Source organism: Podospora pseudocomata (assembly GCF_035222375.1).
Source record: "Podospora pseudocomata strain CBS 415.72m chromosome 1 map unlocalized CBS415.72m_1.2, whole genome shotgun sequence".
Classification (NCBI taxonomy): Eukaryota; Fungi; Ascomycota; class Sordariomycetes; order Sordariales; family Podosporaceae; genus Podospora; species Podospora pseudocomata.
In genome coordinates this window covers 959,592-984,227 of record NW_026946364.1, presented here as the reverse complement: position 1 = coordinate 984,227, position 24,636 = coordinate 959,592, and the positions used below count along the sequence as shown (strand labels likewise).

The following is a 24,636-nucleotide window of genomic DNA, read 5'->3' as shown; positions in this document are numbered from 1 at the left end:
TCGATTTGAGGTTTCGCGAGATTAGTCCGTGTTAGTGGAAGAGGGGAGGCACAAAACGGACTATTTCTTGATGACTTTGTTGGGTAGTGTTTGAGCTGCAAAGGAGAGAGAGGGGGCGTTTAGTAGCAGGAGTTACCTAAAGGGGAGGAGAAGCAAGCGATGAAAGAGGGCTGGCTGGCTGGCTTCGAGGTTGGTTTCAGGAGAGGCCAAAAAAATAAAAGGAGGAAAATGGCTATATCAAGAGCTAACAAAATGCAATAATAATTGTACAGACTTGTTCAGTGTTGTTGGTGTTTACACATCGATTTAAAAGGTAAAAAGATTATTCAGTAGTGGAATAAGTGTAAACCTCTCATTTCCTCCCACTGGTTCACCTTGACATATAGAAAGCATTGCCTGAGTGTACATGTATTCTCTTCAATTTACCCCCTGACTACCACAACCACCCGCTCGTTATGCATGACATAAACCCCCACGCACCCTCCCCAACTGCCAAACAAATCAAAAAAAAAAAGACAGAATGCAGTACCTATATATATATGACCATCAAAAAAAGTCGTTTTCCCGCTGCCGCCACCACCGCCCGTGCTATGCAGCCAAAAAAAAAAAATTCCAAATAATTCCATGCTATGATTTCACTTCGTGTGTGGCAAAACAACAAGACAACTCCCACCAGATATCTCACCACTAATAATCCTCCCGTTATAGCACAACAAAACAAAAACAAAACAAAACAAGGCAAATGAAACCCCCTCAAACATCCGTCTCAAACCTCGTCCTCGGCGTAGCAGGCGTATTAGGCGGCAAATGATTCCCAAACGTATGCCAGCAGTTGGGAGCTTGTAGGATATACCTATCACATTATCACGTCAGCATCACCTCTTTCCAAACTCAATGCGGAGTTCGAAATACCTGGCCATAGCCTCCCTAAACCGACTCTTATACTCCTTCGGGCTCGTCACCGTCGGCCTGTTCCTCCCCCCGCCCGCAAAACCCCTATTCTTGATCCAGCTCTCCAGCTGCTTGTCCCACGTATACGTCCGGATGCAGTCAATAATCCCCACCACCAGCTCCTTCTTCACCTCATCCACCGCCACCATCAGGCTGTAATCCATCACGCCCATCCTCGCCAAAAACAGCGTATCATTAAAAACCGACGTCTTCAACAACCTCTTTGAATGCTCCCGGGCAAATAGAGGAGATTCATAAATGTACTCCACCATGTTCTCGTCTAGCAACACCTCGTTTTGCTCCCCCGTCGACTGGATCCTCCGGTTGCGCATCGACCCCTTGAGGTCAAACGTTCTTGTCGGTGACCGGTCATAAAACAGATTCTCCATGACGAGCAGGTCGAGCTTGATTTCCGTGTTGGTGACGGGGTTGCGGATGATGATCTGGAAGAAGCCGAGCATCTTTGCAATGACAGAAGGTAGATCGTGGAAGAGGGCATGCGCCATCAGGTCAAAGTAGTCCGGGGCGAACTTGAGGAACGAAGACGTCTCGACAGGCGACAGACCCTTGAGGACAAACCGGTCGTCGAGCGTCTTGAGAAAGACAGACTTTGTCTTGCCGCCTTTGGAATCCCACTTGAGGCAGCGAGACAGAGACTCGGCGAAGCGGTCAGCAGCACCGACTTTGCGACGGAGGGCGTCGAATTGTTCGGCAAAGAAAATCTTGCACATCATCTTTGCTGAGCCCTCTGCGAACTGGTACTTGAGATGCGTACCGGTAGACCGCAGTAGACTGTTTTCCAGCTCGGCCTTGGACAGACCTGAAGATGGCTGCTGCTTCATTTCAAGGCCGTCACTGCTTTCATCTGTTTCTCGCTGGTTGGACATCTCCCACCGCTGACGAATCTCGGCAAGCTTTGTCTTGTAATCTTCAGAGTTGAGAGCAAAAGCCAACAACGAGCTGGGCTCATCCTCCCTCACAATGACATCCGAATCAAAGAAGATGTGATCTGTCGCGTTGATGGGATACTCCAGTGGTGTCCAATTGCTAGCCGAACGTTCAGCCCAGAAATTAGTCAACATGGTCATCAGACTCTTCTTCTGATGTCTTGGGAGCTCTTCTGGGATCTCATCCCCGGGCTCGAGAGAGCTGGCAATCTCTTTAGCGTCAGGCATGAACTCGTCGAACGTGATGGTGGAAGCATCCGCGTCGCTGCCTGCACCCTCATCATCAGATCCCGCATGATCTTCGTGTCGAGCATCATCGTCATCTGCTTCGTTTCGGGTTTCCTCTTGGGTAAGTGGCCCAGAGGGTGGTGCAAGTGGTGAGCTTGGTTCAGACGCCTTGTTCTGCGAGTCTTCCGGCGTGGCATCAGCAGCTGGCTGAGAAGAGTCATCATGTTTCCTATTGCTGTGATGCTTCTCCATGTGCTGCTCCTCGTCGGGGCCAGGCTCTTTGACGGCTTGGTCCACGTCCTTGTAGACTTCGACTATAGTCTTGGTGGACGTACGTGGAAGGAAGGCTCTCGTAGACTGCATCTTTGCTGCCCGTTGCTTGCGATCCCGCATCCGCTCCTTTTCAAACTCACGGCTTAGTTGCTCAAAATGGCGAGCAAGCGTCGACACCTTGGATTCCCTCTTGTGAACATAACGCGGAATTGCCGACGGCGGGGCCTTTCGATTCTTCAGAGCCCCGAGTCCAATGCGATCAGTGAACTTCTTCTCCGCTTTCTCAGGCACGGCCTTCTGTCCCTCGGAAGCCGCATCCTGCGCCTTTTGCTCCTTCAATAGCTTTCCGATAGTAGACTGTGTCCTGGGAAGTGCCCCTACCGGCTGGGATAAAGCGCGAACCATTGGGGGTGATACCGCTTGACCTGTCTTTCTCAAGATAGCACGGTCTCCTGTAGCTCGTGATGATTCTGCACCACCTTCACCAACAAAGCCTGTGCCGGTCGCATCAGTTGATGCGGCACGCTGTTCGCGACGTAGCTGCTCGACCTTTTCTGTCAATGACATATGTTGAGGCTCTGCAGGCTGGTGAGACGCAGCCGGTGCAGCAGGAGTTGCCGGAGGCGGCATCAGAGAATTTGCTTCAGGCGTTGCTGCTAGTATTTTCTCACTCGGTGGAGATGGCGACTGCTTGGTGACATCGGGGGCAAGCTCCGAACCGGTCAGGATACTCTTCACCAACGTCGGTGAAGTAGGCGTCGCGAGGTCCAAAGGCTCGACCCTCCCGAGAAGCTCATCAGCTTGGCTGGCAGCTGCTTCTTCCGTTGCAGTTGCGACTGGTCTCGAGGTCGGCGATACAGGGGTTTCCGGTGGCCGGCTCTCACCCTCGGTATTCTGTGTGGGCTTTTCTTCAAACTCCGAACTACTGGGCTGGGACGCAGTGGGAGTAGGTTTTTCCTCGGATTCCGAGCCAACAGACGTGGTGCCGTCAGTACTCGGAAGGGACTCTTTTGACTCATTGTCTGTAAACATCTTCTTGAGTTGAATGATGGTCAGTTGTCGTACATCCTTGTCGGAAAGGAAGTCGGCTTCGAATTTGGTGAAAGCTGCATCCCAATCCGTCACCTTCTCCAGCATTCCGCGGATAACAATGTTGAAGGGAATGACTTCGTAGTACTTGGAGCTCATGTATGTCTCCTGGAGACTCCGGACCAACTCTGCCTGATCTTCGTGGGCCTTCTTGGTCAGCCTCTCGATCTCTGCTGTGCAGGCTTCCGCTTTCTCCGGGAGCACACTGTCAATTCGAATGCTCTTGAGTCGAGCCCGGACCGAAGTCATGAACCGAACCCAACGCTCCTCGGCCTTGGTGAAGATATCATTCTTGAGCCGCAAATCGTGATCCACCTTCCATGTGATCCTTGGCCGTGGCACAATGATCTCGAACAGATCGATGGGGTCGTAGTGAATTCTCACAGCAATGTCGCGATACAGGTAGTAGAAGAACCGAACGTGGTCCTTTTGGTGGTCATGGGGGCACTCATTCTGCAGGCTCGAGCGGACGCATCTGCTCCAGAACGAGAGCTCCAGGTATTTGCCAAAAGAATACTTCCAGGTGCTGACAGACATGGGCATGAGACCGAAATGCTTGTTGCACTCTTTGCAGTAATTCCACATGCATATGCCGGTCCCGTCCTTGTCGCCCTCAGACTCTTGGGGTTTCTCCGGAAAGTTTTCGGGCCAAGCCGGCGAGTTCTCAAGAATGATGGTGATACGAGCGTTGTCATGGACATAGGTGCGGTGATGATCAAGCATCTTTCTATCACAGCCGTTGGCGTGACACACCATATCAGAGCCTTCGCAAATGTCCTCGATGTACTGGCCCAGGGTGCAATCTTGATCCATGTTGCCGTTGGCATCAGGATGCTCATTATAGAACTCGATGGCGACGAGGCCAGGCTCCACGCACGGTATCTTGGTTTCTGTGCAAGTGACCGAATAGAGCACTACGATGTTCTGATGAGAATAGGGATCGAAAAGATCGAGACTGTCCTGGATATATGTTTCCCATTGTCTGGATTGCGTCTGGTAGTTGTGCAGAGCCTTGTCATACTCGACATCATGGACTGCATGCAGGACCTCCATTACTTTTCGAGGGGCTTTTTGGCCAATCTCGTGCACCATCTCTGGCTTGATGAGCTGGAACCGTAGTGGTCGGGGCTTCTCGCTCTCTTCGGGATCTTCGACAATGTTTTGATCGCGAAGACGGCGCAGGTAGACCAACCGCCTTTCTTGCTCGCGCGCCTTCATGAGAAGGTAGGGCTGTGTAAACTTGACAAACGGCGATGCTGAAAGGATTCGAGTTTCGTACTTTGCCACCATATCACTGTAAAAGGTCGGCATTGGTACATCCTCTGGCACTTGGACATGCGAGTGAGACTCGTGTAATGATATCAGTTTTTGAGCGGCATCTGCCGACGGCTGAGTCTCTGGCCCGGTGCTGGTTGTGTTTGCAGCCAGCTCCTGCTCGGCAGGAGAGTCCTCATTGACCCGAACCTGTTCCACCAGTTTCTCTCCCTCGGTGCTTTGTGATGTAATCAAAATAGCAGGGCGCTGGCTGGTGGGATCGGGGACACACCCAGGAGAGATCAGAAGACTGTCGTCGGTGGGTTGCCGTGACGTGAGAGTGGAAGTCAAGACAGACTCTATCTCAGTTGGGATCTGGACAAACTCGTCGCGCATCAAGCATGATTCCAGCTTTAGGTTGTAGACCACATAGACCATGAACTCGGTGATGCGCTTCATGCGTGACAGTATCGGAGTGGAAGCCCCACGCAGGGCAATGGTACAGCCGCGGTCCTTGGGACACCCCGAAAGAAAGATGTACGTCTTCTTCTTGCCCTTTATCCCATGATTGACATATGTCTTGACCTCAAAACTCTCGCAGGTGCCCACCCGAGCGCCAAGACTAAGCATGTCCATGGATGAAATAACGGGCATGTTGACGATTCTCGAGACAGCTTCAATAACGGTTGGTTTGACGTTGTAAGCAACAGCGACGTTGGCTTCCGACAGGTACTGTAAAGCCACTCCGGCAACACTCTTTTCCACCAGCAGCACATGCGGTTCCAGGTTGAGAATCCGGTTCACGACCATTCTCAGATACTCCTTTTCTTGCTCAATAACGGGCTGCAAACTCATAAAGTGCTGCTCTGGATGGCGCTGATACTCGAGTGGGAAGGTGATGACGACGACCCGGGGATTGCGGATCCTGCGGGGCATGCTCTTGAGTGCAAGATTCTTGGTAAAGACAACTCCGTGAACGTAGGCTGTGTCACTTGGCCTGCCCCCTGGAATCTTCTTGAGCTTGACCCAATGCCGAATATCCATGTCGTCCCCATTGCGGATATCGGGGTCGACATCATCGGCACATTTGTCGAGAATAGGGATAAGAGCCCGCTCCCAACTGCTCGGGTTGGGAATCTCGGCATCATCCAGCATTTGCCGGAAGAGCTTCTTTACATGCTGCAAGCTCGCCGGGTTGAGACCCTCCTCGGGAAGCTTGCCCTCGCGTGTTGCATCATTCCGCTTTGACCCTGAATTTTCGATGCCGCTCTCAAAGATAGACAGGGCGTCGGTCGAGGCAGAGTTGCCTTTGATGATGGCTGACTTGGGTCGTGGTGATCGCAAATGATGGGCGCTGATGCTTGCGATGCTCATATTCCTCCTTCGGGGTGGTCGTGCATGGATCGATAAATTCTGCAAACCACCTCCGCTGCTACCGCCAGCACCGCCGACACCCTCATCAAAACCGCGGCTGGTATAGCTGAGACCGCTGGTACTCTTCTCGCCATGACGGAACCGGTGTTTCCTGCCTGCTCCCAGATAAGTGCCGAAACTTGATCGATCGGGGTCAAGGCTGGCGGGTTGGAAGTCGCTGCTGTTCATGGTGGCAAAAATGCTGCCCATTTGTTGCTCGTCCTCACTCGACTCATCAGACATGTAGTCGGCCAGCTCCGGGTCGATAATGTTGTCGGCATGAAAGGCATTGGCGTTTGACTTGGTTCCCGGGTCGTCCCCGGCTGGTTTGCGAAACGGCGCTCTCTCATCAGGAGCCCCCTTGAGCCTAGTCAAGAAATTGTGCTTGGAGTGGTGCCTGCGATGGCCCGATGATTGTGGACGACTAGTTGACAATGACTTGAGCGACCGCGATGAGCTTGGCCGACTCAGCTGAGGCATGTCGATTTCTAAAATGGCAGAATTCCTATTGCTGTCCCCGACACGCCTGGTTGCTGGAATTGCCATCATGGGTGTGGTCGCACTTCGGGTGTGGTCGGCCTGCTCGGTTCTTTCCATGATGCTTGCCTCGTCGCCTTCTTTTTGTTTGAGAGCTGTGGGCACGGACTTTGGCTGGTTGGCTCGAAAGATAGCTGGGAGATAGGATTCGTCTGCTGAATCATCTGAACCACTGTCGTACCGACGATTGATAACATTGAGACACGTCTTGCAAACTCTCAGAGAGCCCTGGACGCCGAACTTTGCTCCAGAGATGTTGGACGTGCACTTGGAATCAAAAATGCACCCGCATGTCCGACAATGGTGTTTTCTTCGGAAGGCAGTGAAAGGAGTCCCACACAAAAAGCACTCTTTGCAAGTCTCGTCGGCCATCCAAAACTCCTTACTTAGGACCTGCTTTCGCATTCGCTCCAACCTCGCATTAACCATTTCAGGGGCACCCTCGTTGGCAGTCGTCCCGGGTATCCTCATGACACCTGACTGAAGTCTCTGGGGTCTCTCGTTATGTCTAAAGGAATCGTGGTACACCGTGCTGTGAGCTGAGGTGCTGATAGGGCTAGCTTCAGCAGTCCCGGGCTCCATGGAAGATGACCTTGAATGGCTACTGCCCTTTGTAAAGGTGATCCGGTCAATCACTGCTGGCCGTCTCATCGTGTCAGGTGGGGTGGCCCTGCTAAGGGATGACGAACGAGCCTCCGCCGTCGTTTGTATCGGGCTACGGGGAGCATCTGCGCTGCCATCAAGACTCGGAGCATCTTCTCTCCTCGTTCGCCCCGGAACCATGATTCTGTCAGTGGTCGCCACGCTGTCCAAACTTCCATTCCCAGTCAGGAGCGTGCTGTTTCCCACTTCGCTTAGCCTACTTATACTGCCCCGTCCTGATCCACGACTGGGCAACTCTTCACGGGTCGTTGTACCACAGACAGTATCACTTTCGGCGAAACCCGTTGATACCACCGGAATGGCAGGGGTATTTGTGGATGTGGCAGCCACGGAGATTTTTGGAAGGTTCTGGGCACCCGCAGGCAAGTGTTTTGAAGCTGATGCCGTCGTTATAGAGGAGGCCTTGGATGATTGTACAGCCGGTGACGAAGAGTCGGCTGTTGCTGTAGCCAAGCCTGAAGACAAGCCAGATACCGCAGCATCAGAGGAGACGGCAGAGTTGAAGGTTGCATTTGTTACACCACCGTCCCGCCTCGGCACAAGGTTCAAGCTTCTCCTGGAAGCCCCATCATGGCTGTCGGCATCGTCCACCTCCTGAGCAGAATTCTTGCCCACGCCACTGACAGCCTCCTTTATCCTGCTGTATAAGCCGCTCAACCCTTGCTGTACAATCTCGCCAGCAGTTCCTTGCTTGTCCGAAGCCGGAAGGCTACTTGGGGGAGGTGCGAAATCATTGAATGTGGTGAGGACATCCGACTGACTGGCTGAGGTATGGATCTTGTCGAGGGCGAGTGAGAGCTGTTCTCTTTCGGCATACGTAGAAAAAGTAGGAGAAACCAGAGAGCCGCGGCGACTTCGGGTGGCGGTTGGAGACGTAGGGCCGGGCGGAGCTAGAGAGGGGGGTCGAAGACCATTCTGGCTGGCCATCACACTGATAAGGGGCTTTGGTCAGGGTGATACAACTGGACGGTTAGGCCGACCCGAGACAAATCGCATGCTTCGAAAAGCCCGATACAATGGCGTTTGTTATAGGAACAAGATAAAGAGGATTGCTTTGAATCGTAACAGCTTTGAGTGGTGTTTAGAGGTGGAAATGATGGAAGGTGGGCCGTGTTGATTCGAGACCCTTGCCGAAGCGAATGCAGATGACGTTGGGCGACGTTACCTGCACTAATAAACCAGACAGCAGGAACGAACGATGGTTGTCGACTACCAGAGATCAAGCCATCTGGATGCCATCATCCAATCAAGAAACTCTGACGAGACCAGACCACAACTACGAGATCACAGTGCAGTCAATGCTGAGGTTGGATTGAGGTTCGGTTGAGATGCAGCCTGGAAGCGGGATGATCGTTGCCGTGTCAGGCTGCTGCAGGACCCTGAGGGGCATGTCGTCACTGGACAGGTCACTGGACAAAATATTGGTTGTAACGCTGTTGGAGGTCTTAACATATTATAGCGTGTATCCCACCTATAGATGTTAACAATCGGTGGTTGTCTCTGGCTGAACAGGCAATATTGCATTCTTCTTTGGATGAGGGGTCTAGCTGAAGTGGGGGAGCTGAATGTGGGGCAGCTCATGTGAGTTGGTGTCAACCAAACGGCCCGCAATGTGAGATGATTGTTGAGACGCGTTTCTTTCTTTAGCGCGTTCAACTGTCAAGCTTATTGTTACTGCAACACTACCACACAACATCGTTCTGCTATTGGATGTACACAGTTTCACAATTTCTAATCATGATTATCGAAACTTCTTGACAACCTCAGCTCTACGCACCCTTAGGACAATGGCCGGTCCCTTTCAGACGTGGTCCCCCAGCCTGCTTGACAGCAAAGCCACAAAAATACCCCGCCGTCTTGTTGAGGTTCCCAAAGACCAGGAGAAGCTATTGAATAAGAGTGATTCTTGGCATAAGGGCCATGTTCCAGCGGCAATTTTGGACAAGATCAAAGCTGGCTATACAGAAACTCGGCGACGATCTCCTGTGACGGAACCTCCACTATCAGATCATGTCAGAGCAAGCTCACAAAGTTCTCGACGTCTACCTGCTGCCGGCGTGCCATTGTCACCTATACCAGCTCCTCCACAAACAAAGGAACTTCAGCTAGCAGCAGTTGTGGAACTTTCTTTACCTAGCAACAGTTCTGACTCTTCTGAAGATGAAGCCGAGATTCAAGGCTCCAAAGCTCCGCTCCATACGGACGCCCACCCGGGTGAACCACAGGCCTCCAGGATCCCTATTCCCCCTGGACCGACGCCGCCCTCAGCGCAAGTCATACCATCCACATATCCCGAGCCGTCTGCTACCGTGTCGCCACCCAAGCCAAAGCGACAGCGTCTTATGAAGAATGTTGCTGCCAGTCTCAACCCAGCAGAGGTTAGCATGCAGCTGACCCGGCCATCGATTCTCTCTCTGCGAAAACCAGCCAGCCCTCCACCACCAGCCGGTTCGTCGTTACCACCCAGTTCCTCAGTACCAGCCAGTCCGATGGCGATTCGTACACAGCCAGCCAGTCCACTGGTCATACGTGCACAGCCGGCCATGCAACCAGCTGCTGTTCCCAGCATGATTCTACGTGGCGGTGGTCTGCCAAGATCAAGCGGGAGTTCTGACAAGCCTCCGCCAAACGTACCTGCTTCCCAAGACCCCTATAACGTCTTTAAAGAGACTTACCCAGACTACGATGGTAGTCTGGGTGACTTTGTCCGCGGGGTTCTCTCTTTGATACCTCTTCAGAAAAAGAAGACGGTCCCACAGTACATTCTAGACGACTACATCCGTGTTTTCTCGGGCGATTATCTGGAATACATCGAACAGCTCAGGGAGGACCAAACGCCCCTGACCACTTGGGAGTGGTATTGCGTCCATGTTCCACAACCAGTGTATATGAAAGGAGTTCTTTCTAGCGACCGACTAAAGGATGTCCGCCGTCGCTACCCCGATAAAGTCTCTGTGATTGAAGCTCAGACAACACCTCTACAGTCCAGCGTTCAGCCACCTGAGGTGCAGCATATTCAAAGATCGAATGCGTTCTCGACGCCCGCACCAGCGAGGATTGGACAGCATCATAACGCACAGCACAACCAAGCTTCAAGCCCTATTTATCTTCCGGATTCCCCGCCAATGCCTCTGAATCCTGCCACGAGATCTTCAACCCACATCGCTGAGTTGGCAACTGATCCGATCTCCACGGCAGAAGACCGGCCATTCGAGATACATCCTCGTGGGAGTCATCGTCGCTCTACAGAGGCTGTTGGCCCGGCATCGAGGTTTATCTCTGCCTCGTCTCGCCAGTTTCACACCCAGAGTACGCGGCCGGTCAATATGACGGCGTCGAGACTCTCATCTTCGAGTGTACGGTTTGAGACGCAGGTAAACTTTCCGTCATTGGAAACAACAGCATCTGGTAATTCTATCTGGGACCGTGAGGACGATGCCATGGGGTCGGTTGACAGACAGGAAGATAATGAGGCAATGAATGATGGTGCGCCATCTCCATCCTTGCAAGACAGTGGAGAGGACGCTCTTCAACAAGCAGCTTCTGGAATTCCCAAGTCTCATATAGAGTACAGGGTATCGGGTGAGGGTATCAAAAGGCCGTGGGAAACGATCGATGATCCCGAGCAACAGGAAGCAGTACAGCAACAGTGTTTTGCAGCATTCTTGAGAGACGCATGGGGCCCTCGCCGCAACAAGGGCAAACAGGTCGGAGCTGTTGTGTAAGCATGACCGCTTTGTAGGAGTAGATGTCAGATACCAAGCCGGCTGTCAGGCAAGCCTTTTTCATATCAACATTCGTGCAATTGGTCGTAAAGGGGGTATCATGTTTTTATTTTACATTTCTCGGTTTGCTCTTCTGGAGTCAAGTCTGGTTTACTTATCTCCAGCCTCCTGAGCACGTCGTTTCTCCTCCTCTTCAGGCGTCATGGTCCGTAGTTGGAGAGCATGGATACCGCCTTCTCGGGCCATCTCGTCCTTGAGCAGCGAGTAGACCAAGCGGTGGCGGGCGGGCTGCATCTTGGAGCGAAATGCCTCGGAGGTGATGATTACCCTGAAATGAGTCTCTCTCGAAGTGCTACCTTCCATGGCCTTGTGGTGGGCGTGAAGGTGGGAATCGTTGTGAATCTCGAGGGTGGTGGGCTGGAGAGCAGCGGAGATCTGGTTGTAGTAGACAAGACAAACAAGTCAGCGTTCCATAATAGCTCGGCACACTACCAACCAGCCAGACAAATTTAGAGCGACGAGCAATGTATGTAGGTATGTATGTACCTTCTCCCGGATCACATCCTCGACGGGAGTGTCTGATGATGCCATGGTGGAAAGCGGCCGGCGGAAGGCTCTCGACAGGTGGTTCAAGACGGTTCGGCGCAACATGGAGCGAGAAGTGGACGTGCCGTTCTGCGGGGAGAACAAGACGACAATATGCAAGATGGGCTTCCCAAATGCCAATCAGAGGTGTGGTGTTTGTCGTCGGTCGATTTCCAAGGCTTGAAATCGAATCGCCGGTACAAACGTGGGGCAGCCCCTCGCCGGCGTTGGGGACCAATGGGAGTTGGCCCCAGGCTGTTAATCCCTGTCCCGTCTGCTGCAAGGGATGAGCTTTGGGGTGGTGGGATGCTGATTTTCCAGCGGACGGCAAAGACAATGGAAAGCAACTCTATCACACTGTAAAGGAGTTTCCCCACGGTCTCCACCGAGGAAATAGAGGGCCGCGCAAGAATGGGCTATTTGCGTGCGGCGACCCTGATGAGGCTTTCGACTTTGCCCAAGCATAAGCTTTCGTCATCCTGAGTGCCCCGCGGGACCTTTCCCATTTTTTGCTCCACAATTTCTGCGGGCCTGCCCGGAGAAAGAAGTAGGAAGCGTACTGCCGGACTCGGCTTCAGACCAGACCGCCGTTGCCCCGTCTCCCTCTCTCCAATCTCCATCTCACCACACCCACCCGACACAGTACCTAGGTATCTCAGCGTACCCTTACTTTAGCCACCGCCCCCTGTAAGAAAAATACGGCGATCTCTGATACGGGATAGCCGCTGGGGAAACTGTTGCATAGCTCCCGGTCCTGGCAGCCGAGCCGTTGCTACATCCCGCAGTGTAGTGTGCTTTTGTGTGAGTGGTGGTGTTGGTGGTGGTGTGTGAGGACCAAGCCCCTGGCTGCTTTGCCTTCCTATTCCACCGACCTGCGTTATCCGAAGCTAGTAACCGCAGATTCAGAGTCCAGGTTTCAGGGCCGGGCAGGCAACTTATAAACCGGATCCTCCCCTTTTCCCCCGCGCCGCCGCCGCTACTTCGAACCCCTTCTTCTTCCTTTCCTATGTTCCTTGCCCGCGCACTCGGCAGGAGCTCTGGTGTTCGGATAATACCTGCTCCCGTCTCTATTTCATCTTTACTACCCCGTTTCAGGATATCATCATCGTCGTCGTCGTCTTCTTTTACAGGTTTCAGGATGGTTTCGACGCTGCCCAAGCTGCCCGTTTTCGAGGCAATCTCCAAGCATGACCCGGAGTCAACTGTGGTTATTCACTCCAAGAGCGGCCGGCGCTTTCAGTACGGTGAGCTGTTGGGGGATGTAGCCAAGGCCAGGGATCGTCTCTATGAGAGCGCCGGGAGGGAGGATCTGGATGGTGAGCGTATTGCTTTCTTGGCCGAGAACAGCTACGACTATGTGGGTAAGCCAATTTCACGTTTCCAACCCACCGGCAAATTCACGAGGCTGATTCTGTTGTCCAAGTGACTCTCCTTGCCATCCTCGGGGCCAAGTCCATTGCTGTGCCCATGTCTCCGGCCTTTCCAGCCTCGGAGCTTCAGTACATCTTGAACCACAGCGAGGCATTGATGTTGTTAGCCACCGGCAAATTTGCCTCCAAAGCTCAAGAAGTTCTCAAGACAGAGCTGGATGTCCAACCAACCTTCCTCCAGCTCGACAAGCTCCAAGGTGGAGGCCCCCACGAAAAGGTCACACTCGACAAGTCTAGCCCCGGTTCCGCCGGTATGATGCTGTACACCTCTGGTACCACCAACCGACCTGTAAGTCAACCCCCAGATAAGTTACACACCCACGCAAGTTTCTAAACCCCCCCCCCCCTTACCAGAAAGGCGTCCTCATCCCCCAAGCCGCCATGACAGCCCAAGCCCGCTCCCTGATCCAAGCCTGGGAATACGCCCCCTCCGACCACCTGCTGCACCTCCTCCCCCTCCACCACATCCACGGCACCATCAACGCCATCTTCACCCCCCTCTTCACAGGCAGCTCCATCGAATTCCTCTACCCCTTCAACGCAGACGCAGTATGGAAACGTCTGGCCGCCCCCTTCACCACCACCCCCCCCCCTGACCAACCCAAAATCACGTTCTTGACCGCCGTCCCAACGATTTATTCCCGGCTCCTATCCAGCTTCAAAACCCTCCCCGAAGACCTCCAAGAACCCGCCAGGGAAGCCATCTCCCCTGCCCACCTCCGCCTGACAATCTCCGGCTCCGCCGCCCTGCCCACCCCCATCAAGCGTGCCTGGGCGGACTTGAGCAAGGGGAACATTTTGCTCGAACGCTTCGGCATGACAGAAGTAGGCATGGCGCTCTCTTGCGGCCTCGATCCGAACGATCGGGTGGATGGCTCCGTCGGGTGGCCTTTACCCGGGGTAGAAGCAAGATTGGTAGATGTTGACACGCATCAAGTCATTGAAAAGGGGCAGGAAAAGGACCTCGAGACGGGAAGGGAGAGGGTGGGGGAGATTCAGCTTCGGGGGCCGACGATTTTTGCAGAGTACTGGCGTAACGAAGAGGCTACGAAGAAGGAGTTTGTGGAAGGGAAGGACGGGAGGGGGTCGTGGTTCAAGACTGGGGATGTTGCCGTCAGGAGACCTGGTCCGGAAAAGGCGGGGAGGAGCGAGATGAAGACTCAACGGGAGTGGGCGAGGGGGGATATGTATTTTATTCTGGGGAGGAAGTCGGCTGATATTATCAAGTCGGGGGGGGAGAAGGTTTCGGCGTTGGAGGTGGAGAGGGAGATGTTGTCTCTGCCTCAGGTGGCCGAGGTTGCGGTGCTGGCGGTGCCGAGTGGGAAGTGGGGGCAGAAGGTGGGCGCGGTGGTGATTTTGGATAGGGAGCATTGCAAGGAGGGGAAGTGGTCGCCGTTGGAGATGAGGAGGGCGTTGAAGGAGAGGTTGGCGGGGTATAAGATCCCACAGGTGCTGAGGGTGGTGGATCATATTCCGAGGAATGCGATGGGGAAGATTAATAAGAAGGTGCTGGTGAAGGAGGTTTTTAGGGAGGAGTTTAGTGGGGATGAGATGTAAGATAGAAAGGGGGAAGAGAGAAAGAAAATGATAGAATTAGACTCTCCTATGGTATAGATTCTTTGGGGGTTTAGAAGGCTAGTACTAATGATGAGAGTGCATGATGCTGGGAGTTTTCTGATTAAATAATCGCATTGTTTGGTCTGGGATGTAATAGAGTGAGGAGGCACAATTGAACTGACCCATCATGTCTTTCTTTTTATATGCTTCCAACCGTTGAGAGCGTATACAAAAATTACCTCGGCATTTATGTCCAAGTAAAGTCCATAAAACACTCGAGATAGCATCTAGATATGTCTCAGAAGCTCTCAAGCATCAATTTCACTGGAACGGACACCCTGTGGGGAATACTGTTCTCTATCAGCCATAGATAAACCTTAGTCAGAGACCTAGAACCCGACGAGTAAAATCTATACGCCCGGATATAAGCCTGAATAAGAGGCAATAGTCTTACAACAAGTCAAAGACTCTATCCCATCTCCATTATATAGTTCATCTCGATTGGTGTGACATCTCGGCTTGTTTTTCCACAAATTTCAACCTCACTCAAACAAGGCATTGTAGCCACCACTCCATCTCTTTGTCATCACCGGTTGCGGCTACGCAAAATGAGCAGCAATAGCAGCAAGATTGCATAATATTGACTCTAAAAGCTAACATATATTGACCCCCGACTGTGAAAACGCCTTGCAAAATCGCAGATAACGTCCTAGTATTGAATAAATCATGAGCAGTCCTGAGAGCCGTTCCCCCCGTGCACCCTCGACGTAAAATGAAATGACCAACTTTTCGCAAAGGAATGAAAGAGATCCGCCCATTTGTCGTCTCATCATGTCTATTTCTTATCCCCATCCTGCCAATAAAGCCAGGCTGATACGATATGCTCTCGGATAAGAGAGCCAATGTCAGGGCGTATGCATGCTTAAACATATTCTAGCAATTAACCATCCCCAAAAACTTACACCACGAACTTCGCCTTGGCACGAGTGCTACCACTGTGAGCACTGTCGGTGTGACCAGAGAATTCGAGCTGCTCGGTGGCAGGCAGTCTGAGGACCTCCTTGAACCGCTTGCCAATCGTCATCAGAATCTCTTTGCCCTTCTCAGGGGAGCGGCCCTTGCCGCCGGCAACGTCACCGTCACCGCGGCCCGGCACGTGTCTCCCGGTGGTGCGGGTCCAGACACCGATTCTGAAGAAGGCCTTGCGCACGTTGACAACAACGCCCATGACCTCGCCGTCCTCCTCGTTCTCCAGGGTCTCGCCAATGGCGGCGAGCATGGTGTGCAGCCAAAGGTCGTCGATGCTGATGTTTCTCTTCTCCTTGAACTGGTACGACCACTTGCCACCATGCTTGTTCTGGGGGTCCTCCCACTCGGGTCGCACACCCTCCTTGAAGAGGTGGTAATCAGACTTGAGCGCAAGCTCGGAAACAGGAGCGATGTTGTTCTGTAGAGGAACAACAATCAGTCACGTATACTAAATCAGGAACACAGGGTCACAGGATCCTATCAACATACGTAGACACCCCAAAACTCTTCAACAGACTCAAAGGTAATCACTTCCTTGAGCAAATCGTTCCAGTTGTCGCCCTGAATCGTCCGGTTAGTAGCTGAGCCGAGACTGTTCGTGCAGGTGCGGGGCACCCAAAGAGATACCAACCTTTCCGCTGGCAGGCTTGGTGAACCAGAGTGTCCACCTGTTGGAAAGGGGATGCTTGACATTGAAGTTGTCCTTGTCGTGGAAAACGGTGACGGTCTTGTCGTTGTCCTCGGAGGAGGCGCCCTCGGGCTTGTTACCTCCATCGGGGGAGATGGGGATGGTGGTAAGATCGACCTGGTCGGACATGGTGAGGTTTGTGTGTGTGTGTGGAGCGGCGACTTGTCGAATGCGAAACACTGCCGTGTCGGGAAATGGGGAGATGAGGTTTGGAGTTGGGTAGAGGGGTCCACAGGGCAACAAAGATTGCGTCCCGCAGTTCGCTCGTTTTTGGCGTTGGGTTTTTTGAGTGGGAGGGATTCGCAGAGATGCGACTCGGGTTCTCCTGTCGGTTTGGGTGGTGGGAAAAAAGCTCAATTAACCGCCGGGGGCAGGTGCAGGTAGCTCTTTCTAATGGCAGGTGAGGAAGGAAAGCTTGACTTTGCTCCAGGCAAAGGTCAGGGTGTGTGCGGTAGTGGCGTCGTGGTTCGAAGAGGTTTGTTAAATCGTCAGTCGCAAATTCATCAGTGTTGGAGGGCGGCGGGCGGGCGCTCGCCCAAAACCACCCACCCTCTTGTCAGTTTAGCGCCCCCGTTGGCCAGGGTCCTCCCACCTCTGCAACCACTCCTGTCACGTGTTTTGTCACGAGGTGGGGCTGATAAGCTTATCTCCCAGGTTGGCCCCTCACTTCTCTAACTGGATGTGGGAAGAGGGTGGGGCTAGAGGCGTGGCTTGGCGGGAACGAAAAAAAAGTTCAACGCAACCGAAAAATCTGTGAAAATTTAAGAACCCTCCCGCCTGCCCCACGCTGCAATCGGGTTTCCTTCTTTGCGCCAGATTCAGCTCTCCCTCACAAACTTCCCTTCATCAACCACACATCCTTCACAATGGCGGACGAAGTTTATGACGGTGCCATTGGCATTGATCTCGGTAAGAAGCCACCACCACCGGCGAGCGCTGCCCCGCGCGCTCTGCCAGCAAACCCACAGAATCGATATCGATAAATTTTGGTGTGCGAGGGGTAATCGCTAACACAAGTTTTTGCGAATAGGTACCACCTACTCTTGCGTTGCTACGTACGAGGGTACCAATGTCGAGATCATTGCCAACGAGCAGGGTAGCTTCACCACCCCTTCTTTCGTCTCCTTCACTCCTGAGGAGCGTCTGATCGGTGAGGCGGCCAAGAACCAGGCTGCCATGAACCCCGTCAACACCGTCTTCGATGTCAAGTATGTGCTTACCCCTCTTTTCCGGATCTCGCCGGGGAAGACCACAAATTTTTACAGCGACAGTCCGCTAACAATTTCTGCACAGGCGTCTCATCGGTCGCCGCTTCGATGACCCGACCGTCAAGAAGGATATGGAGTCGTGGCCCTTCAAGGTCGTTGACGATGGTGCGGGTAACCCCAAGGTCTCCGTTGAGTACCTCGGCAGCACCCACACTTTCTCCCCCCAGGAGATCTCCGCCATGGTCCTTGTCAAGGTTCGTAAACAAATCCCCGAGTCAGACTGCAAAAAGCCGGGAATGTGCTAACCAGACTTCAACCCACAGATGAAGGAGATTGCTGAGGCCAAGCTCGGCAAGAAGGTTGAGAAGGCTGTCATTACCGTGCCCGCCTACTTCAACGACAACCAGCGTCAGGCCACCAAGGATGCTGGTGCCATTTCCGGCCTCAACGTCCTCCGTATCATCAACGAGCCCACTGCTGCCGCCATTGCCTACGGTCTCGGCGCTGGCAAGTCCGGCAAGGAGCGCAACGTCCTCATCTACGACTTGGGCGGTGGTACTTTCGATGTGTCCCTCCTTAACATCCAGGGTGGTGTCTTCACCGTCAAGGCCACCGCTGGTGACACCCATCTTGGTGGTCAGGATTTCGATACCAACCTCCTCGACTACTGCAAGAAAGAGTTCACCAGAAAAACGAAAAAGTCGCCAAATTCCCTGTCCAAGAGTTTTGATGAATATCTTTGACTAACTGTGTTTGTAGGGATCTTTCCGGTGATGCCCGTGCCCTCCGCCGCTTGAGAACTGCTTGCGAGCGTGCCAAGCGTACTCTCTCCAGCGGTGCCCAGACCACCATTGAGATTGACTCTCTCTTTGATGGTGAGGACTTCAACATGCAGATCACTCGTGCCCGTTTCGAGGATCTCAACTCCAAGGCTTTCGCCGGTACCCTCGAGCCCGTCGCTCAGGTCCTCAAGGATGCTGCCATCGAGAAGAGCGCCGTTGACGAGATCGTCCTCGTCGGTGGTTCCACTCGTATCCCCAAGATCCAGAAGCTCCTCAGCGAGTTCTTCGACAACAAGAAGCTCGAGAAGAGCATCAACCCCGATGAGGCCGTCGCCTACGGTGCTGCCGTCCAGGCCGGTATCCTCTCCGGCAAGGCCACCTCTGCTGAGACCTCCGACCTCCTCCTTTTGGATGTCGTTCCCCTCTCCCTTGGTGTCGCCATGGAGGGCAACATCTTCGCCCCCGTCGTCCCCCGTGGCCAGACTGTCCCCACCATCAAGAAGCGGACTTTCACCACTGTTGCCGACAACCAGCAGACCGTTCAGTTCCCCGTTTACCAGGGTGAGCGTGTCAACTGCGAGGACAACACCTCCCTGGGTGAATTCACCCTTGCTCCTATCCCTCCCATGAAGGCTGGCGAGCCCGTCCTTGAGGTCGTCTTCGAGGTCGATGTCAACGGTATCCTCAAGGTTACCGCCACTGAGAAGACCTCCGGCCGCAGCGCCAACATCACCATCTCCAACTCCGTCGGCAAGCTCTCTTCCGCTGAGATTGAGAACATGATCAACGGTAAGCCATCCCCCTGACTGCTTAAGCTTGAATACCAGACACTAACAATCTCTATAGATGCTGAGAAGTTCAAGACCAACGATGAGGCTTTCAGCAAGCGCTTCGAGGCCAAGCAGCAGCTTGAGTCTTACATCAACCGTGTTGAGGAGATCATCTCTGACCCGACTCTGTCCCTCAAGCTCAAGCGCGGCCAGAAGGACAAGATTGAGCAGAGCCTCAGCGAGGCCATGGGCCAGCTTGAGATTGAGGACTCCACTGCTGACGACCTCAAGAAGAAGGAGCTTGCCCTCAAGCGCCTTGTTACCAAGGCCATGTCCTCCCGGTAAATTGTCATTTCTTCGCTTTAACGAGTGAGCGGTTGTTTGGTGGGCCTTTTCACCTAGGTTTTCGGGCGCATTTGGGACGGGATATGAAGCCACGGTCTGGATCATCAAGCGGGGCCCGCCGTTTTAGGGCCCTTTCGGTATGACGGGAGGCGTCTTTCCATGCTGTTTCGCGGAGCGGGACACAAAAAGTTAGAGGGATCCAGGCTTCGAATTGCATTTCGCTGCGGAGCCATCGTCTTAGGCAAAAAGAGGATGTCAAAGATTGCAACGATTGGGGTGTTTTCCTCTTTTTATTTTCTTCTTACGACCCGAATCTCTTTGGCGCCATGCATGTAGACTAGGGAGGTTCACCAAAAAGTATAGTGATGACCAAATGTTTGATTTGTTTGTTGACCCATGTTGAGCTGTCTTTTTGGCTGCTGCTTCGTGTTTTGATATGTTCGCATTGTTGAAGAATGACTCTTGCCCCCGACTGATACTTCCTTGTTCTATGCTTTTGATGTTTGCTATGCCTATTGTCATGTCTCACAGGCGTATAATGATAGACCAGACGTCTGTTTACATCCCCAAGACAGCTTGGCAGATACAAACAATGCCTCCAGTTCCTATCAAGAAGCCTGTGAACAACTATCATAGGCTCATATGGATGCTTTTGAGGCCTACAGAGATGTCAAACAGGCCTCAGCTGTCAGTCTATATGCCTTCTCAAATATTCCAAACACATCCATTGCATAAAAATATGTCTTCTTGTCTTTTCCATAGGAGTTCCACTGTCTTTAACAGGCCTACCACTATCTTCTATAGGCATTGGCCTGTTCCCAGAACACATATCAGGATGTTCAAAATGCCTGTATTATCACTTAATACGCATTAGAATATATTCAACACACGTCCGAAGATAGTTGATACGCATTGAAAGATAGCTAAGAGGCGTGATAGTATCATTTGCATGTGTATTTTGAATATGAATTTGTGTAGAAGCATTTCAAATAGACCTTTGTTATGTCTTGGTAGGTGTCTGATGATTGTTTTGAGGTGTTCAAAGATAGCGTGAGGACCTACTGTTAGACTTGGAAGACATCAAGTCGGTCTAGTCATGCCTTGTTCTGGAAGGATCGTGTCCTTTTGCTCCCTGGCATGTGTAGGGGAGATAGTCTGATGCGCTGATGGATATGATGAAGGCACGGCGATACGGTGAGCATGCATATAGTCTTCTAAGCAATGGCTCCATTCATGGTGATCAAGCCCATCACTTGTCCTTCAGTATGTGTCCCACGCCTTCCCTCTTTCCACATCTGGTAGTCTGGAAGAGGTATTGAAGCATCCTACGCCGGCTTGAGTTCACTGCGATATGTTGGCTCTGTGTTACTTGAACTTTCCTCATTTTCTGACAAGCATTAGGCAGACTCTTTAGAATGTTGAGGGCAGCACCGCTGGCCTCACCTCTGGAATGATATGTCAGTTATGCTGGGAGGGTATGCATAACTATCCGCCAAATCTTTGAGATCCAAAATTTCGATCTTGGAGGGTTCCCTTGATCGTAGCCAACGGCTTCGAGTACAATTCACGTGCTGCCAGACTGATCTGTGGCTTAAGTAAGATTCCAAGTAACATATCGTTACGGTGTAAATTACCAAAGCTTGTCTCATCGACACTTCTGGTGGCTTCTTTGGAACTGAAGAGACTCGCTGATCAGATCCTTTTCTCAAGCCATCACTTACACTATCCCATTGGCAGTAATCCACTCTATTCTAAAGAGTGCCGACCCCCCTCTTTCTGCTGGATAGAATGCCGGTATAGCTGGCAAGAGCAAGATTACTCCAGCCCACATCGAGAGTGCTTTTAAATACTGGCTCCAGTTTGATGAGTTACCTCTGAAGGTCCAGGGTACCTGGTCACTGTGGAGGAGGAAGCCCAACGTTGAGGCTCAGGAGTATTCCAGCGCCAACCAATCTGCGGTGGAGTCTGTTACCTCGGCCCCGCCCCAAGCTTTGTGGACTTCCGTTCTCCCCCGCACATTGAAATGCTGGTTCCTTCCTATCATTACCTTCAGTTTGCTCACTCAACACATCGTCTTCATTGTCACAATATCTCTTGATGTCTAACCGAAGTCTACTTTATGGTGTTTAGTCGCTCTCTCTGGAACACGACGAGTCTACGCTGCCTTGGAATATGGAATCCCATGATATCAGCGCACCGAATCCACAGCAGACGAGTATAACACACAACAACAAGTTTCATTACTTTTTCGACCTACCTCCAGAAATCCGCGAGCAGATAGTTGAGCACGTATGCCTCCATCCGGGGGGCGTATACGTCACCAACGGCCATGTGATCAGCGCTCGAGGCGTTGGCCAAACTGCCCGGGATTTCCTCAATGACCCTACTGCTTTCGAACCTTACGTGGCAGGTCCGCCTGTAAACATGATGCTCACGTGTACGGAATTGTATAGAATTACGAGCGGGATATACTACGGCAGGAATATGTTTCATCTTCGCTTGGCGAACCAACGGTCGAAAACACTAAAGGCCGACCAACATGGCATCCGGAAGGTCCTCATGACAGGGAAAGTCGATAGGTTGCTGCTGAGGAGCTCCGATACGCAGGATGACGGCAATCTTGGGTCAGTCGAAGGCCCAAGGCTGAGCTTGCGGCATGTCCTCGTTCGTATTGACCGGTTCGGAGGTGCCTACCTGGAAAACAAGTTGATACCTGCGCTGGGCTATATGATACTTAACGGAAGGCTTCGCCGCCTCGAGGTCGAAGTCCCCTTGGGCAACGAAGGCCTTGTCCATCGCGTTTCACCACACTATGGCTTATTTGCACCACCACAAGACGCTATGCGTACGACGATGTCTTTGAGGCACAACCCGGTGATGAAAGCGCTGCTGGTGGTTTTGTCGGACCCCTACCTGGAGAAGGCATCGATGAGAGTACGCAAGTCGGACAGTCCTTCTTTCTGGTGCCAGTGCCACGCTCCCGAAGTCGGCTCAGGCGAGAAGTCTGACGATAAACCTCCGATGTGCTTCTTGAAGCACTTACCTGGCGAAACTTGCTGCCGACGCCGATTTGACAGCTTCGACAAGAAATTCTGGGCAGAGGTCAACATTCCGAGGCTGATTCAAGAATGCGGCATCGACTCGGCTCAGTTCAGGATCAAGAAGGTCGAGGCCCCAGACCCCTTCTCCTGAGTGTCGGAGACCGTGATAAACTTCGGCGTTCGCTGAGAAAACAGAAGACATTCCCGGGCTGCCAAGAGTTGTGTGCTTTCGCCAAGACGGGCCAGTGCCGTTGATCAAGATCTGCCGAGCGCCGCCGAGAAAGAAGGGATCTGAGCTTGGTGAAAAATCCCAGGAGGTGGTTGTGATGGGTATCTGATCATATTTTTGTGTAGTTGAGAAAACAATCATGTGGTTTCCTGACATCAGCCGCCTCCTCTGATCAACGTGCTCGTCATCCCGAGTCAGGCAGTCACCATACAGTGGCACAATCCAAGCACAAGATGACGGTCATTGCGGAGGGGTCCTATGGATAAGTGCAGCCCGTGAGACGGGGACACAACCTGAAGCATGCTCACATGGGCACCACAGCAGATCTCATAGATAAGCAATATGTGGCGATTATTGCCTTTTCTTCACCACGTCTTCGCTCCACCACACCACTACCTTCAGTCTGCACAGTACTTATAGTCAACCCGACACTTGCGAGCCCCTCGCCAAGACCAGCATTAATCTGACTGGAATGGGTCTTTGGGCGGTTAATGAGAATCTCCCCCTTCTTTATATAATTGCAACTTTGACAATCTCTCAGAATCCCCTCTTCTACACACACACACACACACAATTCGGCCTTTCTTTTCAGGTTTGCCAAGTGCCATGTAGCGATCTGCCACCTGCCGTCTTGGCTTGCATAACACTACATACCTCAAAGAGCTTCTGACCCTCCCTCTCCCTTTTTCCCCCCTGAGATTCATATCGATCATAAGAAACAAAAGACGATTCGGAGAGACAACTCCGTTTGATTTCTTGGCTGATGCTCTCTTCATTCGGCAACATTTCACCAACACCCCGATGGCACATCCCCCATCATCATACCATCCAGGTTTTGTACCCCCACGCCGCTCTCTTAGTACTCTGCGGCGCGAATCCCAAACCAACCCCCATACCCCCATACCCCGGAAAAAACAACACCAAGAAACCATCAAGTAATAGTGCCTCAGTTAAACGAGCCAAAGTAGCATAGCGAGCTCTTGTCAACCCGCTCGCTTCCACTGTTTTTGAGGGACAGCTAGAGGGGGGAATAAGGCTACCTTTCCAACAACTTCTCCTCCGCATTTTGCGCTGCGCGGGATGTCCGGGGAATGGAAACACCGGAAGTGAGAGAAAGAGTCGAAGCCAAGAAGACAACACATCACATCCCCCATCTCCCCATCTCAAGGGCTATGTACCTTACCTATGGGCGGATTTACGACCTAAACTCCCCGACATATCCGACCCTCTCTCAACAGAAAAAAGAAATCCTGTCCGAAAGAGAGAGAGGACTAACCAACCAACCAACCAATCCCGCCTTTTCGGGAGGATATCTGTTGCTTACATGTTGCCAGCATCAACATCAACAAACCCCCCCTCCTCCTCTTCCTCTCCCCTCCTCTTTGGGCACCATCATCACCACCACCAGTCAGCCACCATCAGCACAACACAAAAAAGCAACAAAAAAGCTTGATACTATCCACCCATACCTGACACTACTGCACCTCTTGACCAGCAAGTAACCAGTAATCCCCCGCCCTAAAGATGCATCATGCATAAGATCTTGCCAAGAAAAAAATCCCTCCCTCCTTTTGGTTTCCCCTCTCCTTCAACCCCCTGGTCCATACCGAATCTTGTCCTCCCCCATCCCCATCCCATCTCATCCCTCCTCTCGGAATTAGGATTATCAATCTTGTCCCCATTCATTCCTTTCGTCCAGCATACTCAGAACCCCTTCCCGTCTCCGTCTTGGCTGGGGGTTCTCAAGTTGTGTCTCTGTGAGCTGGTCGGGAAACAAAAAGGACTGAGCATATCACAAACATGTCATGTGTGTGAGGCGAAAAAGATGTGTGTAATTTTTCTTTTTGGTATTTCTTTCCCAAACCCTCCATCCCTCTTTAAAAAACCGCTAA

At 52.3% G+C, this 24,636-nt stretch overlaps 7 protein-coding genes across 7 annotated transcripts; 4 read left to right on the top strand and 3 right to left on the bottom strand.

The window, feature by feature from the left end:
- Positions 1–199: 199 nt before the first annotated feature.
- On the bottom strand, positions 200–8,826 carry MDM12_1 (Mitochondrial distribution and morphology protein 12). The gene is made up of 2 exons (XM_062884660.1): positions 913–8,826; positions 200–853 (listed from the first exon to the last, which is right to left on the bottom strand). The coding sequence occupies exons 1-2, from the start codon at positions 8,280–8,282 to the stop codon at positions 754–756; spliced, it is 7,470 nt and encodes a 2,489-aa protein (XP_062747523.1). The 5' UTR covers positions 8,283–8,826; the 3' UTR covers positions 200–753.
- Positions 8,827–9,142: 316 nt separating this feature from the next.
- Positions 9,143–11,080, top strand: QC762_102710 (uncharacterized protein; the record flags this gene model as incomplete). Its single annotated transcript, XM_062884659.1, has 1 exon — positions 9,143–11,080. One exon carries the CDS (start codon positions 9,143–9,145, stop codon positions 11,078–11,080), a length of 1,938 nt encoding a protein of 645 aa, XP_062747522.1.
- A 56-nt stretch (positions 11,081–11,136) lies between these two features.
- Positions 11,137–12,259, bottom strand: uvi31 (BolA domain UV induced protein Uvi31). Its single transcript, XM_062884658.1, has 2 exons — positions 11,627–12,259; positions 11,137–11,515 (listed from the first exon to the last, which is right to left on the bottom strand). Exons 1-2 carry the CDS (start codon positions 11,729–11,731, stop codon positions 11,231–11,233), a joined length of 390 nt encoding a protein of 129 aa, XP_062747521.1. The 5' UTR covers positions 11,732–12,259; the 3' UTR covers positions 11,137–11,230.
- QC762_102690 (uncharacterized protein) lies at positions 12,059–14,854 on the top strand. Its single transcript, XM_062884657.1, is given in 3 exon segments — positions 12,059–13,026; positions 13,032–13,384; positions 13,450–14,854. Coding segments are annotated over 3 exon segments (1,911 nt in total). The 5' UTR covers positions 12,059–12,671; the 3' UTR covers positions 14,653–14,854.
- Positions 14,855–15,227: 373 nt separating this feature from the next.
- Positions 15,228–17,198, bottom strand: TIF45 (eukaryotic translation initiation factor 4E). Its single transcript, XM_062884656.1, has 3 exons — positions 16,313–17,198; positions 16,171–16,242; positions 15,228–16,099 (listed from the first exon to the last, which is right to left on the bottom strand). The coding sequence occupies exons 1-3, from the start codon at positions 16,496–16,498 to the stop codon at positions 15,611–15,613; spliced, it is 747 nt and encodes a 248-aa protein (XP_062747519.1). The 5' UTR covers positions 16,499–17,198; the 3' UTR covers positions 15,228–15,610.
- SSB1 (Heat shock protein ssb1) lies at positions 17,094–19,943 on the top strand. Its single transcript, XM_062883197.1, has 6 exons — positions 17,094–17,278; positions 17,400–17,577; positions 17,663–17,831; positions 17,901–18,277; positions 18,337–19,148; positions 19,206–19,943. Exons 1-6 carry the CDS (start codon positions 17,236–17,238, stop codon positions 19,472–19,474), a joined length of 1,848 nt encoding a protein of 615 aa, XP_062747518.1. The 5' UTR covers positions 17,094–17,235; the 3' UTR covers positions 19,475–19,943.
- Positions 19,944–21,646: 1,703 nt separating this feature from the next.
- QC762_102665 (uncharacterized protein) lies at positions 21,647–22,666 on the top strand (the record flags this gene model as incomplete). Its single annotated transcript, XM_062884655.1, has 1 exon — positions 21,647–22,666. The coding sequence occupies one exon, from the start codon at positions 21,647–21,649 to the stop codon at positions 22,664–22,666; it is 1,020 nt and encodes a 339-aa protein (XP_062747517.1).
- Between the last annotated feature and the right edge of the window lie 1,970 nt (positions 22,667–24,636).